At 30.9% G+C, this 13,933-nt stretch overlaps 1 protein-coding gene across 1 annotated transcript; it reads left to right on the top strand.

Annotated features, from left to right (window-relative positions):
* The first annotated feature begins 10,976 nt into the window (after positions 1-10,976).
* On the top strand, positions 10,977-13,705 carry LOC130967323 (IQ domain-containing protein IQM1-like). The gene is made up of 7 exons (XM_057892138.1): positions 10,977-11,305; positions 11,403-12,051; positions 12,144-12,232; positions 12,320-12,407; positions 12,505-12,735; positions 12,872-12,973; positions 13,068-13,705. The coding sequence occupies exons 2-7, from the start codon at positions 11,413-11,415 to the stop codon at positions 13,467-13,469; spliced, it is 1,551 nt and encodes a 516-aa protein (XP_057748121.1). The 5' UTR covers positions 10,977-11,305; positions 11,403-11,412; the 3' UTR covers positions 13,470-13,705.
* Positions 13,706-13,933: the final 228 nt, after the last annotated feature.

Genomic DNA, 13,933 nt, shown 5'->3' with positions numbered 1-13,933 from the left:
CTAAATATCCTAATTCATTCAATCTGTCCAATCCCAACCCAACCTAAATATCCTAATTCATTCAATCTATTTTGAAGCGCACACACATCTTCCTATCTTTTTCCCTCAAATGATGCAGCATCAACTATGAGGATTCATTGGATTGTGAAGCTGATTGATGTCCTTCTTCTGTACCCCTGAAAGTTGCTAGAAGCAATGAGGAGCTCTTGCAAAATCTCGACGCCCCGCGCTTCAAATTGGATCCCTCCTATGTCTATGAAATTATGCCCTGCAGAGTTGCGATTCCTCCTTGATGATTTTGATTATAGCCTGAGGAGGGTTGGAGACTTGAAGCTCCAATTATTTTGTAGGTTGCATGTGTAAGTCATTTTTGCTACTTCATGAGCCAGTGAATTTTCTTGTCTTGAGATCCATGTAAAACCATTGCCTGTGTATCAATGTTGCATTTTATCCAATCCTTGGGTGGTGGATGCCAGGCTGCATTGAATTTGAGCTCTGGAGAGGTGGACGGCAACCTCTTCGAACTCGACTCCCCTGAATCAATGGACACAGTGCTTGACCGCCATCTTCTGCGCTTGACCGCCACCTAAGCTGCTTGATTAATCGTTTACATGGCTCCTGCACCTTCCATGGGATCCTTGCTGCTGGGCGATACCCGACTCATTTCTGAAATCCTGTTTTCACGCCAAAACCTGGGCTATCCTCTTTTTGGACTGAGTCACTCTGGGTAACACTTAGAGCTTTTGCCTCAGATCACAAATGCTCTGGCTAAGAGACGTTTCTTTTTTTGTATTATCAATGAAATATGAGAACAGGTGATGTTTCTATATAGCTCGTCTCTTCACATATCTTGCTCATTCTATTGATTCTTACTTTCATTGTGCATAACACGCAGAATTTCTAGTGGTGGTTGCATGCTCCAATTTGAATGAAGGTTCCCTAATTCTGCTTCTCTGGCTACTTTATGTGCAAGAAGATTTCCTTCTCTGGGAGTCCAAGTTATGCCCCTACCAGGTAATTGTTCCAATAACAACTGAATATCCTGAATAATTGCCCATGCTTCACCAATTGGACTCTTGGATTTAATTGCTTGTATGACTTTTAGATTATCTGATTCAATGAGAACTTTTTCCATGAACAAATTATTTGCAATGATTAGAGCTTGTCTGATTGCTAAAGCTTCTGCTACTGTGACTGAGTTTGCTTGAATTAATCCTGTGAAACCTAATAAAATCTTTCCTCTATTATCTCTGTACACCACTGCTATAGCTCCTTTGCCTGTATTCTTTTTGAAAGAAGCATCCACATTTGCCTTGATCCAATCCGCAGGGGGTGGCCTCCAACGAACCTCTCTCGTTCCTTTTTGAACCTGTCTTTCTTTTAAATTTATCTTCTTTTCCGCTATTCTCCAAAACAGATTTTCCATTAGTTTAGCCCTCTTTATAGTCCAGCTAGGATTAATTTCTTGCTGCTGGTACACTTTCTGATTTCTAGTCTTCCATATCTCCCACACCAGAAATCCTATTTTACTAATTCTTCTATTTTCCTCCTCCCCCCCTACTGATTTGATTTTTTGTATGATAGTCATAAACCAGTCTCCAAACTCAGTAACTGTTTCTGTTGTTGGAATACACTGACAATCAGCTCCGAACCATGCAGCCCTTGTCCACTCACATAGCAATAATGCATGCTCTGTTGTTTCCACCTCTTTATTACAAATCTGGCATATAGGACTCCCAGCAATTCTCTTCTTGAACAAATTTGAATTTACCGGCACGATATCATGGGCTGCCTTCCACAAAAATGATTTGATTTTAGAGGGAACTTCCATTTTCCAAATTTCTTTCCATAACTCCCTCCTAGCATCACTTGTGGATGGGTTTCCATGATCTCGAGATTGAAATTCTCCTTTTGCTGCGAAATAACCTGTCTTTATAGTATATATACCATCATCTCTTGCAGGCCAGTATAAATTATCCTCCTTATTCACAAAACTAATTGGGGTTCTAATAATAGCATCACAAATTTCTGGCGAAAACATGCTTCTGATTTTGCTCTCATTCCAACCCCTTCCCTCTTCAATGAGCTCTTCAACTTTCTGACTATCTTGTCTACCATTCCCCAGCACCTTACCTACTTCAGCTATCCAATTATCCCTCCATATATTAATTTTTGACCCATTTCCAACACTCCACTTTCCTTTCCTCCTTAGCAATTCTCGTCCATGCAGAATACTTTTCCATATCCACGAAGAATTCTTCCCAACTTGCGCCTCCCAGAAATTGCCCTTTGGGTAATAGACAACTTGTAGAATTTTTACCCAAATTGCATCTGGATTCTTCAAAGCTCTCCATGCTTGTTTTGCAAGATGCGCTATATTCTGCATTTCTAAGTCCTTGAAGCCCAATCCCTCTTCGATCTTGCTCTTTGTTATTATATTCCAGTTCTTCCAATGAATACCTCTCTCCTTTCCGGATGTCGCCCACCAAAATCGCGCTACTCTTGAATTGATTCTCTTGCAAAACTGCTTGGGAAATTTTATCACATTCATAGCGTAAGCTGGTATGGCTTGCACAACCCACCGCTTTAATCAGAATTTCCTTGCCAGCTTGGTTCAGTAACCTCTTTTTCCATCCTTCAAGCTTGTTCAAAATTCTCTCTTCTATCCACGACAAAGCCCGATTTAGAGATCTTCCCCAAATTGCAGGTAGTCCTAAATATTTTCTTAGGGATTCCCACGATGACATATTTAGTATTTCTTCAATGCATACTCTTGTTTGTATTGAGACTTGATGTCCAAAGGTAAACTAACCTAAATTAATTGGATTCTTCGGCGTATTGGGCCATTTATCGGAATGGACCCAATGACCCATTACTAGGTACAGTTTTTTTTTATTTCACGCTTTTCTGTCACTGCCAAAAAAAACAATGATATTCTCCTTTTCTTTTTTGTTTGCTAAGTAGTCAAGTTTTCATATATAGTATCCATCTTATGATTTTATTGTCATCTTCTTTTACAAAAAAGTGAAAAACACATTAGAACTCTTTAAAATACATTATTTAAGAAGATATAATGTATAGGTTAGAGGCTATATAAATAATTTGTGATCTTAAGATGACAAATAATAACTGAATTTTCATACTAATTGATGTAGATGTGTATAAGGCTTATCACTTGCTCTTAATAACTAGTTGACATAACACTATATATATTCCATGGACCTTAATAAATTAATTCAGTATTATTAGTACTACTCTAGAAACACATCAAATCAAATAGATACAACGGAGATATTAGCAAATTCAAGATATTTACTGCTGACTTTTTTAGTCTTTACGTTGATCTCGGAATATAATCGAGACATTTGATTACTTGAAATGTTATGGCAACAAGTCCAAAGGAAAAAATAAAAAAATAAAAATAAAAAGGTTATGGCATTGATTCATGGACTCATTCTGTGGCGGCTAACAGCAATAGCTAGCTCCGAGTAAAAAATATTATTTTATAGAAAAAGTTTCAAGTATATATCGATATTTTAATTGTTAATTTTAATAGTGAAAATATATAATATATATTAATTAAAATTAACTATTAAGATTATTAGAACATTGATGTTTTAGATACATTAAAAAACTTTTTTTATTTTACATATAATTTTTTTTCTTTTGTTCTTATTATTTGATTTGATAATCTTCTAAACCAATGAATAATAATTTTTATTTGAAACAATGAAATGCTATATTTTATTCTTAAGGAGCAAGGTAGCAATATATGCACAAAAAACTTGTGTTGATTCTAATTAACGGATATTTCAAATATAATACATAATTAAATATATACATGCTATGTTTGTGTATTTTGTTCCAATCACCAAATCCATAACCTTGTTGTATGCTATCTCCTCTTTTTGAATAATAGTTTGAAGGGATACTTCTATAAAGACACGTAAAACGTCTTTTTATAATTAATGGTTACGTGTTGTATTATTATTGGATGTATTAATGAATTAGTTATTTTTTAATTTCTTAACAAATTATAATGAAATCAATTTTTTTTATAACAATAACAATAAATTTAATTTTTTTAGAAATTTAATTATATTTTTAAATTTTTTAAAATTTAAATATTTGTAAAACAAAAAGTTAGAGATATATTTATTTTTTTATAAAAAAAATTAAAGATATTTAGTTACATTATGTAATTCAATCGGATCAAATCGGATCTAATAATTATAATACAGACAATTGAATTTATTATTATTGCTATAATAAATCGATTTTCTTCTGATTTATTAAAAAACAAATATTAACTAATTTAATAAAAATATTTAATAATAACATAATATATGTAAACATCTTTAAAAAAAATATTTTTAGTCTCTTTATTAAAGTAGTTTTCTAATTTAAATGGCTACCTAATAATTTGATCCTACATATTAAAAGGGTCTACTAGTTATTGAAACGAAATCGATCAACAAATAAACAATAATGATTAATGAATCATTGCATGCTTTTTCCATCTCATTTTCTTCGGAGACATGCATGGCATCATGGCCCATTCATTCTGTCGGCTTGCTCCACATTTATGCCTTTTGCCACGTAAATTTCTTTCACTTTGTATATCTAATGATAATTCACTTTGAATATTATAGCAATAGCGAATATTCTACCAAACTCTATGTATATTTTGTATTAATTTTTCTCTCATATATGTAAGAGGCAAGTTGTGGAGACAAAACACAAGTTGTAATGTGGTATTGATTGTAATGAAGCAGATAGATAAGAATAAGGATAAGAAAATCAAACATACGTACCCTCTAAACCAAATCACCGACGACTTATTTGTATGACTTGGAAACACAACTAACATTTTATATAAAAGTATACTTGATTAGGTTAATGTATGTTGACTATAAATTAATGCCATTATTCTTTAATATATATTTTGGTACAGGATTCATGGTTACGAAATGTTATGTAAGAAGGGCTGCTAGCGGTTTTGAGTTTTGACATTAAATTAGTGAATAAAATAGTAATACCGCTGATTGAGAATAAGGACAAAAAGTTGAAAGTCAAATGTATAAATTTATTGTAGCGTGAGGAAAATATACACTAGCTAGAAGAGAGTTGTTAGCATCATTTAAATGGTTTATATTTGAATGCACAGCATAACAAATTAATAAACAAAAATATTATGAATATACTAAAATATATTATATTACTTTATATTTATATATAAATATATTATTTAATTTGTTTTTAATACATATTTTATATACTAATATATATTTTATCTTAATAAATATATTAATTTTAGTATATATCTAATATAATTATTAATTAAAGTGGTAAAATATGATATATATATTTGATGTCTTTTATGATATCTAAATTTCGCTCATAAAATAAAAAAATCCCACTTTATTCTATTTTTATAGCCATCAAAGAATTTTCCCTATATGATTTATACCACCAAACATGTAGATTTAATTTGAGGTTACATTACTATATATGACCGCAGACTTTATTCAAAATTTGTTTTAATTAAGAAGATATTATCTTATATCTTATATGCCTACATGTTTAAGAGTTTGATAAACAATATATACACCTATATATGATGAACAGTATGTTTTAAAATTCTCAAAGTGTAATATTTATAGAAAAATTAACATTTTAAGTTTTAAATGATTGAAAACTTGGAAACTTAGTGAATATTTACATAAAATGCATGCCTCGACATGGATGTAAGATGCTTAGATAGTGTTTTAGATTATTTCTACAAGTCCAATATCGAAAATTGGATTCAATAAGAGTATGAGATGTTTCAAAGAATCGCTTTGATAATTAAAGAGAATATTAATTCAGTAATTTTTTATCATTCATTTTAATACCTAATAATTTAAGTTTATGAATTTTATTGTTACATTTTAACTATTATTCTACTATTAAAAAGAACATCACAGTATTGATTATATATAGATCTAACATCTAATAAGATTATGAACAAGATATATCACAACAAAACATCAAGTAACTCATGAAAATAAGAAAGAACTCATTTTCATAAATCAAGTAAACTTAAAAGACATCTCATAGTCCTAGAATAACATAATTAAAGAAAAGAATTCATAACATCATAATTTTTTGATATATATGTACTATTCTAAATACATGCAATCAAATATAATATTTAACTTAGTATCTCTTGCCACTCATACTAATTTTTTTGACGTATATGTACTATGTTATGTACACTTTTCATTAATAACGCAAACTTAAAACAATAAAAATTCGAAACAAAAAGATCGTATCTCCAATTTTTTTTTTATAAATTTTGATAAGGTAACTCATCAAGTCAGAAGAGTGAAAATAATTTTAAACAAATAGTTTTATATATTTGATCCAATTACTTAATTAATGTAATACGTATTAACCGATCACATATACAATAATACGTAGGTAATTACTCCAATAAAGATATTAAAAATATCTTTTTATAATAATTTTTATTTAAAAAATATAACTTATTTATTTGGTCACATTTTAAATAAAAATAATATTTTTATAATATATAAAAATTAAGCCTTATAATTTATTATCTAATAGTCAAAATAAAATATTTTTACATAATGACAATAATAAAATTTTCATTTGAGTAGCGACCTAATATGTATATCTACAAATTTTGTTTAAAAAAATCCCTATGGCCACACGATGATCTCCTTCCTTCTTCTTATAAAACAGAAGGAGCAAGGAAGATACCCAAAAACGGTTAATTTTTTTGGATATTGGATAAAAATGAGTGTAATTTTTTAATGTTGGAAGTTATGATATTTTATAAAATTATGAAAACTATAAAATTTACAGAGTGCGAATTGTCAGATTAATATTTTTTTAATTTATAAAGATAATACACAGACTACGTATTGTATTATTTTAAAATTAAATTACAATACACAAATTATGTATTGTATTATTTTAATATTAAATTACAATACACAGTCTACGTATTGTCAGTATAATACGTGTTCTGCGTATTGTACTTGCACAGAACAGCGTTTCCATAACACTGTAAAACTTTATTATTTTTTGTAACATTAACGTAAAACTCTCTCCACTTTTTTATATTAAAATAAAAAATCCACCCAAAACGTACGTGGCTTTAGAAAAGTGCAACAATAATTTTCCATGCTTAAAAAAAAAATGAAGATTGAAAAGAATAGAATGGTATTGATATTTGACCATATTGACCTGACTCACGGGTTAGCACATAGCACATTGAGAATATTCCAAAAACTAGTCCATGTGAAATAAAATTTGATTTTATTTTTGCATAACATGACCCACCAAAGAACGTGATCCTTGCTAAATCGTGTTTTCTTTTATTAAAGCTTTTCCATCCACATTAAAACAACTTACAACACATTAGTAGTATATAGTAGTAGTACCTTTATCTTTCTTCATGATTTTGACATCACTATATGCATTATTATTTTCTAGTTACATCGCTATATTCAAAACTAACTTTTATTATTTAAACCATGTTTTTACTTTTTACACCCTCCTAAAATAAACTCTATGATGGAATATCAAGACTTGCTAAATGGACTAAGGCATTATATTTGGCAAAAGGGGAAAAGAAAGAAAAATTATTAAACATCCTATAAGTGCTTATATATCCTTTAAATTATTCAGTCAACTTTAGTAGTTAATATTTAATAATCATTCATAGTAATCACTAGCATACCAATAAAGTAGAGTACTTATTTCGATGTCATTCTCGAAAAAAAAAATTTAATGATATTTTTTTAGAAATTTTTTTATAAAAATAAAAGTATTTTTTTATTTGAATCTTTTAATGTAAAAATTTTTTTTATTTATTAATTATTGGGTAAAATAAGATAAAAGTATTTTTTTGTTCATTTATTATATAAAAAATATTTCTTTTAAGAAAAAAGATTTTTTAAAAATATATAAATTGTAACTTCTCAAAAAAAAATTTTTATTTTTCTAGTACTTTTATTTTTATTATTAAAAATTTGACAAACACACTATAAAATAAAAAAAATGATTGAAAATTTTTTTTTATTGATTTAATGACTCCCAAACAAACACATAGTTTGGATAAACAATTTAATTAAACTCTTTTTGATAAAAGGGTTTAAACAATAACTATTTATATTAAAAGTAATTTATAAATAAATATTTTGTTTTTAGTATTTTAGTTTTAAAAGTATTTATTTTTAAAAAAGAATGATAAAAAAATTTGTATTAAAGAGAAATTATTTTTTTAACTTTTCTATAAATATTTTTATAATTTCTTTAAAAGTTACAATTTAATTTTAAAAATTATACTAAATATTAATACTGTAATTTTTTATAAATTAAAAATTTAAAAAAATTATTTATGAATTTATCCAAACTGATCCTAAATTAAGAAAAAATCCATAAGAATTATGAGTCGTCACTGTCTTCAACCAATAATTTCATTATCACGTCTGAAATGGCTGAACTAATCTACGTAAGAACCAACCAAGAAGCATTACTAAAAGCAACTTGTTAAGGGGTCATTCTTAACTACCATGACTTGAGTCTCTGTCTCTCTTGTCTATAAATAAGAATCCTACCAATTTAAACTCACAAGTGATTATTATTTCTACAAGTTTCCGAGTTGAATCCTACGTTTACTTTTTGTTAGCAATAGAGAGCTCAATTGGTTAATGTAGGTTTTGTCTATGAAAAAAGCTTTAATATATGAACGCAAACTTTAAAATTTCACACACACGCAACTTTTCGTGACAAAACTTCTCTGATTTCTCTTTTGTTTCTTTTATAGTGGAAACTTAGGTGCAGTCGACTTCACGTGGAGTTAATAGTTGAAAGTCGTTAAATGATTTGATTGATTTGACTAAATTTTCATCTAAAGGCTCTCAACTATCAACTTTACGTGAAGTCGACTGCACCTGAGTTTTCATTTTTTTTATATATATAAAATTTTTCTAAAAAGATTAAACACAATGTCCATGGTGTTGACATTTGAATCCCACACCGCAAACTACCATAGTTGGCTTATTCGCTGCACAAAAAATATATCTTGATAAATAATATTTTTTATTTATAATAAAAAAATCCTAAAATTCTATAAGGTTACAAGTAGGGGTGTGCATGGGCCGGGTGAAATCGGGTTTGATGTGACCTAGACCCGGCCCGAAATATGTACCGGGTCCATTTATGAGACCCGAACCCGACCCTAGACCCGATGAAACCTATACCATTTCGGGCCACAACTATACCGGGTGAAAACCGGGCCGTTAACATTATATTACCTTGATACCTTCTTGTAAGTTAGCATGTAAAAATATCCAAATTTCCAAGACTCCAACCATTATTTGACATGGTAAAATTCACTTAGAAAAATATAACAAGAACCAACTCTTCTCTAAAATTAAAGCATAACCATAATCAATACTAATATTGCCTAATAACACCAAATATTTAAATCAATATAAATAACACAATATTATGCATTAGTCTAAAGTCTTATGCATTTTAAATATAAAATATTAACTTATAGTCTTATATATAATGACTAATAACACAAAATATTAAGGTTTACAATACTTAAATTCCACATAATAATAGTCATCATCCATCACTAATAATACAAAATATTTATTGTGTATGGTGACTGGGCCACCGGGCCGATTTCGGGTGACCCGAGCAATGGCCCGGACCCGACCCGAAATAATGACCGGGTTTATTTTTGAGACCCTAACCCGACCCTAGACCCGATGAAATCACACCAAATTAGCCCCTAAAGTGTTCGGGACCGGACCGAATCTTCGGGCCGGGCCGGGCCATGCACACCCCTAGTTACAAGTTGTAACACATTTGTCGGTTCTTGACTCAAATGATATTTCATTATTTCTAGTGTCAAAAGCATGAGTACGAATGGTACTATTGTAGATCAAAAGCAGTGATGTGAATATATTACTTATTATAAAATTTGAGCAGTGATGTGAATAAGTGAATATGATCAAAGTAACAGCCACACTAATATTAAAAATAAAAAAATGTATAATAATTTGAGAATTTATTATTCCAAACAACCACAAACGCGGGGCAGTGATTGATCTCATCAACTTGGTACCGAGTTCGTTGACTATTATTTACAAATTAAAACTCCCAGCTGCTAACAACTTACTCATCTCATCTATATCTATCATGTTAATAAAAAATGTTAAAACTTTAAGTTGTTAATTTTTTAAATTTAAGAAAGCTGGAAAAAAAACGTAACCATACACTTTCTATTATTTCTAAGAGGATTTATTTTGAGATATTGAGACGGAAATTAAAAAATTGAGATTTGATATTATATTTATTAGTTTATAAATTGGTACTAAAATTTTAGTTTTTATTTTTAAAATTTTAGTATTTTAGTATTTTTAAAAAATAGGAATACAAAAAATTAAAATTTTTTTGGACAAAAATTAAAATTTTAATAATATTTTATATTTAAAATATTTTAATTTAAATTAATTAATTTCAGCTTTATTTTTTGTGTAAATTAAATTAGAAATTCATTCTTATTTCAGTCTCTGTCTTTGAATATCTCTCTCAATATCAGTTTTTCAATCTTTGTCTCTCCTCCAAATGCTATCTAATTACGTAATTTTTGTAATTTGCAATTTTATTCTTTATGCGAGCAAAATTTATTTAATTAAATAACTAATTTATTTTGTTTAAATAAAAAAAAGCCCAAGTATGCTTTGAACAGGGTGTTAAGAGAAAAAAAAAACACGAAATCACAGTTTACTAGAATTAAAAAAAGCAATCCGTGTTTGTTCATGGAAACTCGCAAAAGCTTACCTTCTTTGACCGCCAGCAACTATGAACTAGCTAGGGTGGTTGTTTTTGTTCTTATATATATGTATCTATCTATATATATATATATACTTACTATGCATGTTCCTTTGCTCACTCTGACCCTCAAAGAAGAAGAAGAAAATAAAGTGCAAAGTAAGTAATTCAAAGCACACAGCTTTGAATTCATTATAAACAAAGTCATAGGTTGCTCCTATACATCGCCGTGCACAACAAGAAACTCAACCCTCTCTCAAGGACTTCATATATATTAATTCATTCACCAAATCCCTTTTTGCTTCATTCATTATTCCCCTTAATTCCACACTGTTGAATTCAAACTGTTTTCAGTTCTTGACACGTTTTTGAACACCCCTTCCCTATATATATCCATACATACAGTCATATTCAGCAACAATATTAACATAACATAAGAAAGGTAAATTATATGATAAACTATTATTTGCATTTGTTCTGTATTTCATTTCATCTCTTTGATTTGGATTTTGGAGTCTAAGATTTTCAATTTTCTGCAGCTAATTATATATGGGATTATCACTTTCATTACTCCAATCGGCTTGGGAAGAAGTTGTTACATACTCTTCACTCATTGATGTACCTTTCAACATCACTTTTGCTTCCAAAGATGGAGCTTTGATTCTGAGAGCATCATCAAGCTTCAACAAAAGAGAAGCTGATGATTCTGATTCTAATGTCACACGTTCAAGGCGTTTGAGGGAACACAGACCCCAGAATGTGGTTCTTGAAAGAAGCTACTCCTTTGTAGAACATAAGGGAGAGAAAATGGATCATGATTCTTCTTCCATTGTTGAAACCAATAAGAGAGAAGTTCCTCTGCTTTCTCTGCCTCAGGAAGTGGTTTTCTCTTCACCTAGGCCAGTGAGTGAGCTTGATGCTGCTGCAACAAAACTCCAAAAAGTGTATAAGAGTTACCGCACTAGAAGAAACCTTGCAGATTGTGCAGTTGTTGTTGAGGAGCTATGGTGGAAGGCTTTGGATTTTGCTGCTCTCAAGAGAAGTTCAGTTTCCTTCTTTGATGTGGAGAAGCCGGAAACCGCCGTGTCAAGGTGGGCAAGGGCTAGAACAAGAGCTGCTAAGGTTGGAAAAGGTTTATCCAAGGATGAAAAGGCACAAAAATTAGCACTTCAACATTGGCTTGAAGCTGTAAGTTACTTATTTTTTCATGTGAAAACTCTGTACGAAGTTGATAGCTGAGAGTAGTTAAATAATTTACGCATATACTTCTTGTGTTACAGATTGACCCTCGTCATCGCTATGGACATAATCTACACATATACTATGATATTTGGTTTGAAAGCCAGAGCACTCAGCCATTTTTCTACTGGTAAACTCTTTTGTTTATTCCCCATTCATCATATTCATTAGAAAAGTGGTGTATTCTAAGCTTGGATATGGATATGCAATTATGCAGGTTGGATATTGGAGATGGCAAGGAAATAAATCTTGAGAAATGTCCAAGGGCCACTCTGCAACGCCAGTGCATCAAGTATCTTGGACCTGTGAGTTTGTTAATTAATTCCAAACAATACTTACTAGAGCATGTGAAGTTTAAGTGTATGGTGTGATCTAACATTGGTTGTTGATTGATTGTTGCAGAATGAAAGAGAAGAATATGAAGTGATTGTTGAGAATGGGAAGCTTGTGTACAAACAAGATGGGAGAGTTGTGGATACTGATGAAAAGTCAAAATGGATATTTGTTTTGAGCACCACAAGGTCTTTGTATGTTGGAAGAAAACAAAAGGGTACCTTTCAGCACTCAAGCTTTCTTTCTGGTGGCGCCACCACAGCAGCTGGCAGATTAGTAGCTCGTCGCGGTGTCCTTGAGGTATAGACATAGACACACGATTTTATTAAGATGAAAATAATAGTTAAGAATTTGACGATTCTCAACTAATATATTCGCATGAAGACAACTGTTCTGTTATAATAAGAGAATTTCTGACATAGTGTACACATTACAGGCTATTTGGCCTTATAGTGGTCACTACCACCCTACTGAAGAGAACTTCAAAGAGTTCATAAGCTTTCTTGAAGACAACAATGTAGACCTATCCAATGTGAAGGTATGTATTGATTCATGATTGGTTGTTGTTGTGACTTGTGAACATAAAATTGGACATATCACTCACTAGATTATGTTGTTTTGTGTTTATGCAGAGATGTGCAATAGATGATGATACTCCATCACTGATTGGGACTAATTCATTCACTAACCAATCACAATCAGTACCTGCTACAACTGCAATTAATAATGAGAATGAGAGCAACATTGTACCAACCAATAAGGAGGGTGGACAAATATTAAACCTCTCAAAGAGGTTGTCTTGCAAGTGGTCAACTGGGGCTGGGCCTCGTATTGGGTGTGTGCGTGACTACCCTGGACACCTTCAATCAAGAGCGTTGGAGCATGTCCATTTGTCTCCAAGGCCCACTTCTTCACGTGTTACTAACTACGGCCCGATTCCATCACCTAGGCCCAGCCCAAAAGTTAGAATGTCCCCTAGGCTTGCATATATGGGATTACCAAGCCCAAGAAACCCAATCCCTGCTGCAAGTTAAGGCCCAAGGCCCAAGGCCCAATAAAACTGATAAATCTTGGTGGATGAGTAGAGGAACTAACCACAAATCTTCTTTCATTCTTTATTTCTTTTTTCATTTTAATGTAAGAATTTGTATTAGTATTTCTTAGGATTGGATTTAGTGTGGCACATTGGATGCTTCACCCATTTTTTTTCCCATTGTTTTTTGGGAAGCCAGAGAGAAAGAAAGAACCAATTTGTTCATTCTTTACATTATGTTGATGTGCTCCATAAAGACATTTAAAGTTTTTAAACAATTAGTTTCAATAAAATAAAGTAAATAAATAAACGATAAGAATGAGGAAAGAAGAAATTAAGTTGCACGAAAGTAAATAGCAACGAATTTTTGTACAAATTTGGCAATATGCACTTCCCCTGAAACACACTCAAATTCCTTCGTCCAATGAGCTTGTACCTGTCCCAATACTCCAAGACATAATTATT

This window comes from Arachis stenosperma, chromosome 1 (assembly GCF_014773155.1).
Source record: "Arachis stenosperma cultivar V10309 chromosome 1, arast.V10309.gnm1.PFL2, whole genome shotgun sequence".
Lineage (NCBI taxonomy): Eukaryota > Viridiplantae > Streptophyta > Magnoliopsida > Fabales > Fabaceae > Arachis > Arachis stenosperma.
Note: the sequence above shows the minus strand (reverse complement) of the source record. Positions and strands in the feature narration are given on the sequence as shown.

What these genes read in the sequence shown, in the direction of transcription:
- LOC130967323 (XM_057892138.1), top strand. Translation starts at nt 11,413, where the DNA reads ATGGGATTATCACTTTCATTACTCCAATCGGCTTGGGAAGAAGTTGTT. An exon ending in TTCAACATTGGCTTGAAGCT is followed by an intron (nt 12,052 to 12,143) that starts GTAAGTTACTTA and finishes CTTGTGTTACAG; the next exon opens with ATTGACCCTCGTCATCGCTA. An exon ending in GCATCAAGTATCTTGGACCT is followed by an intron (nt 12,408 to 12,504) that starts GTGAGTTTGTTA and finishes TGATTGTTGCAG; the next exon opens with AATGAAAGAGAAGAATATGA.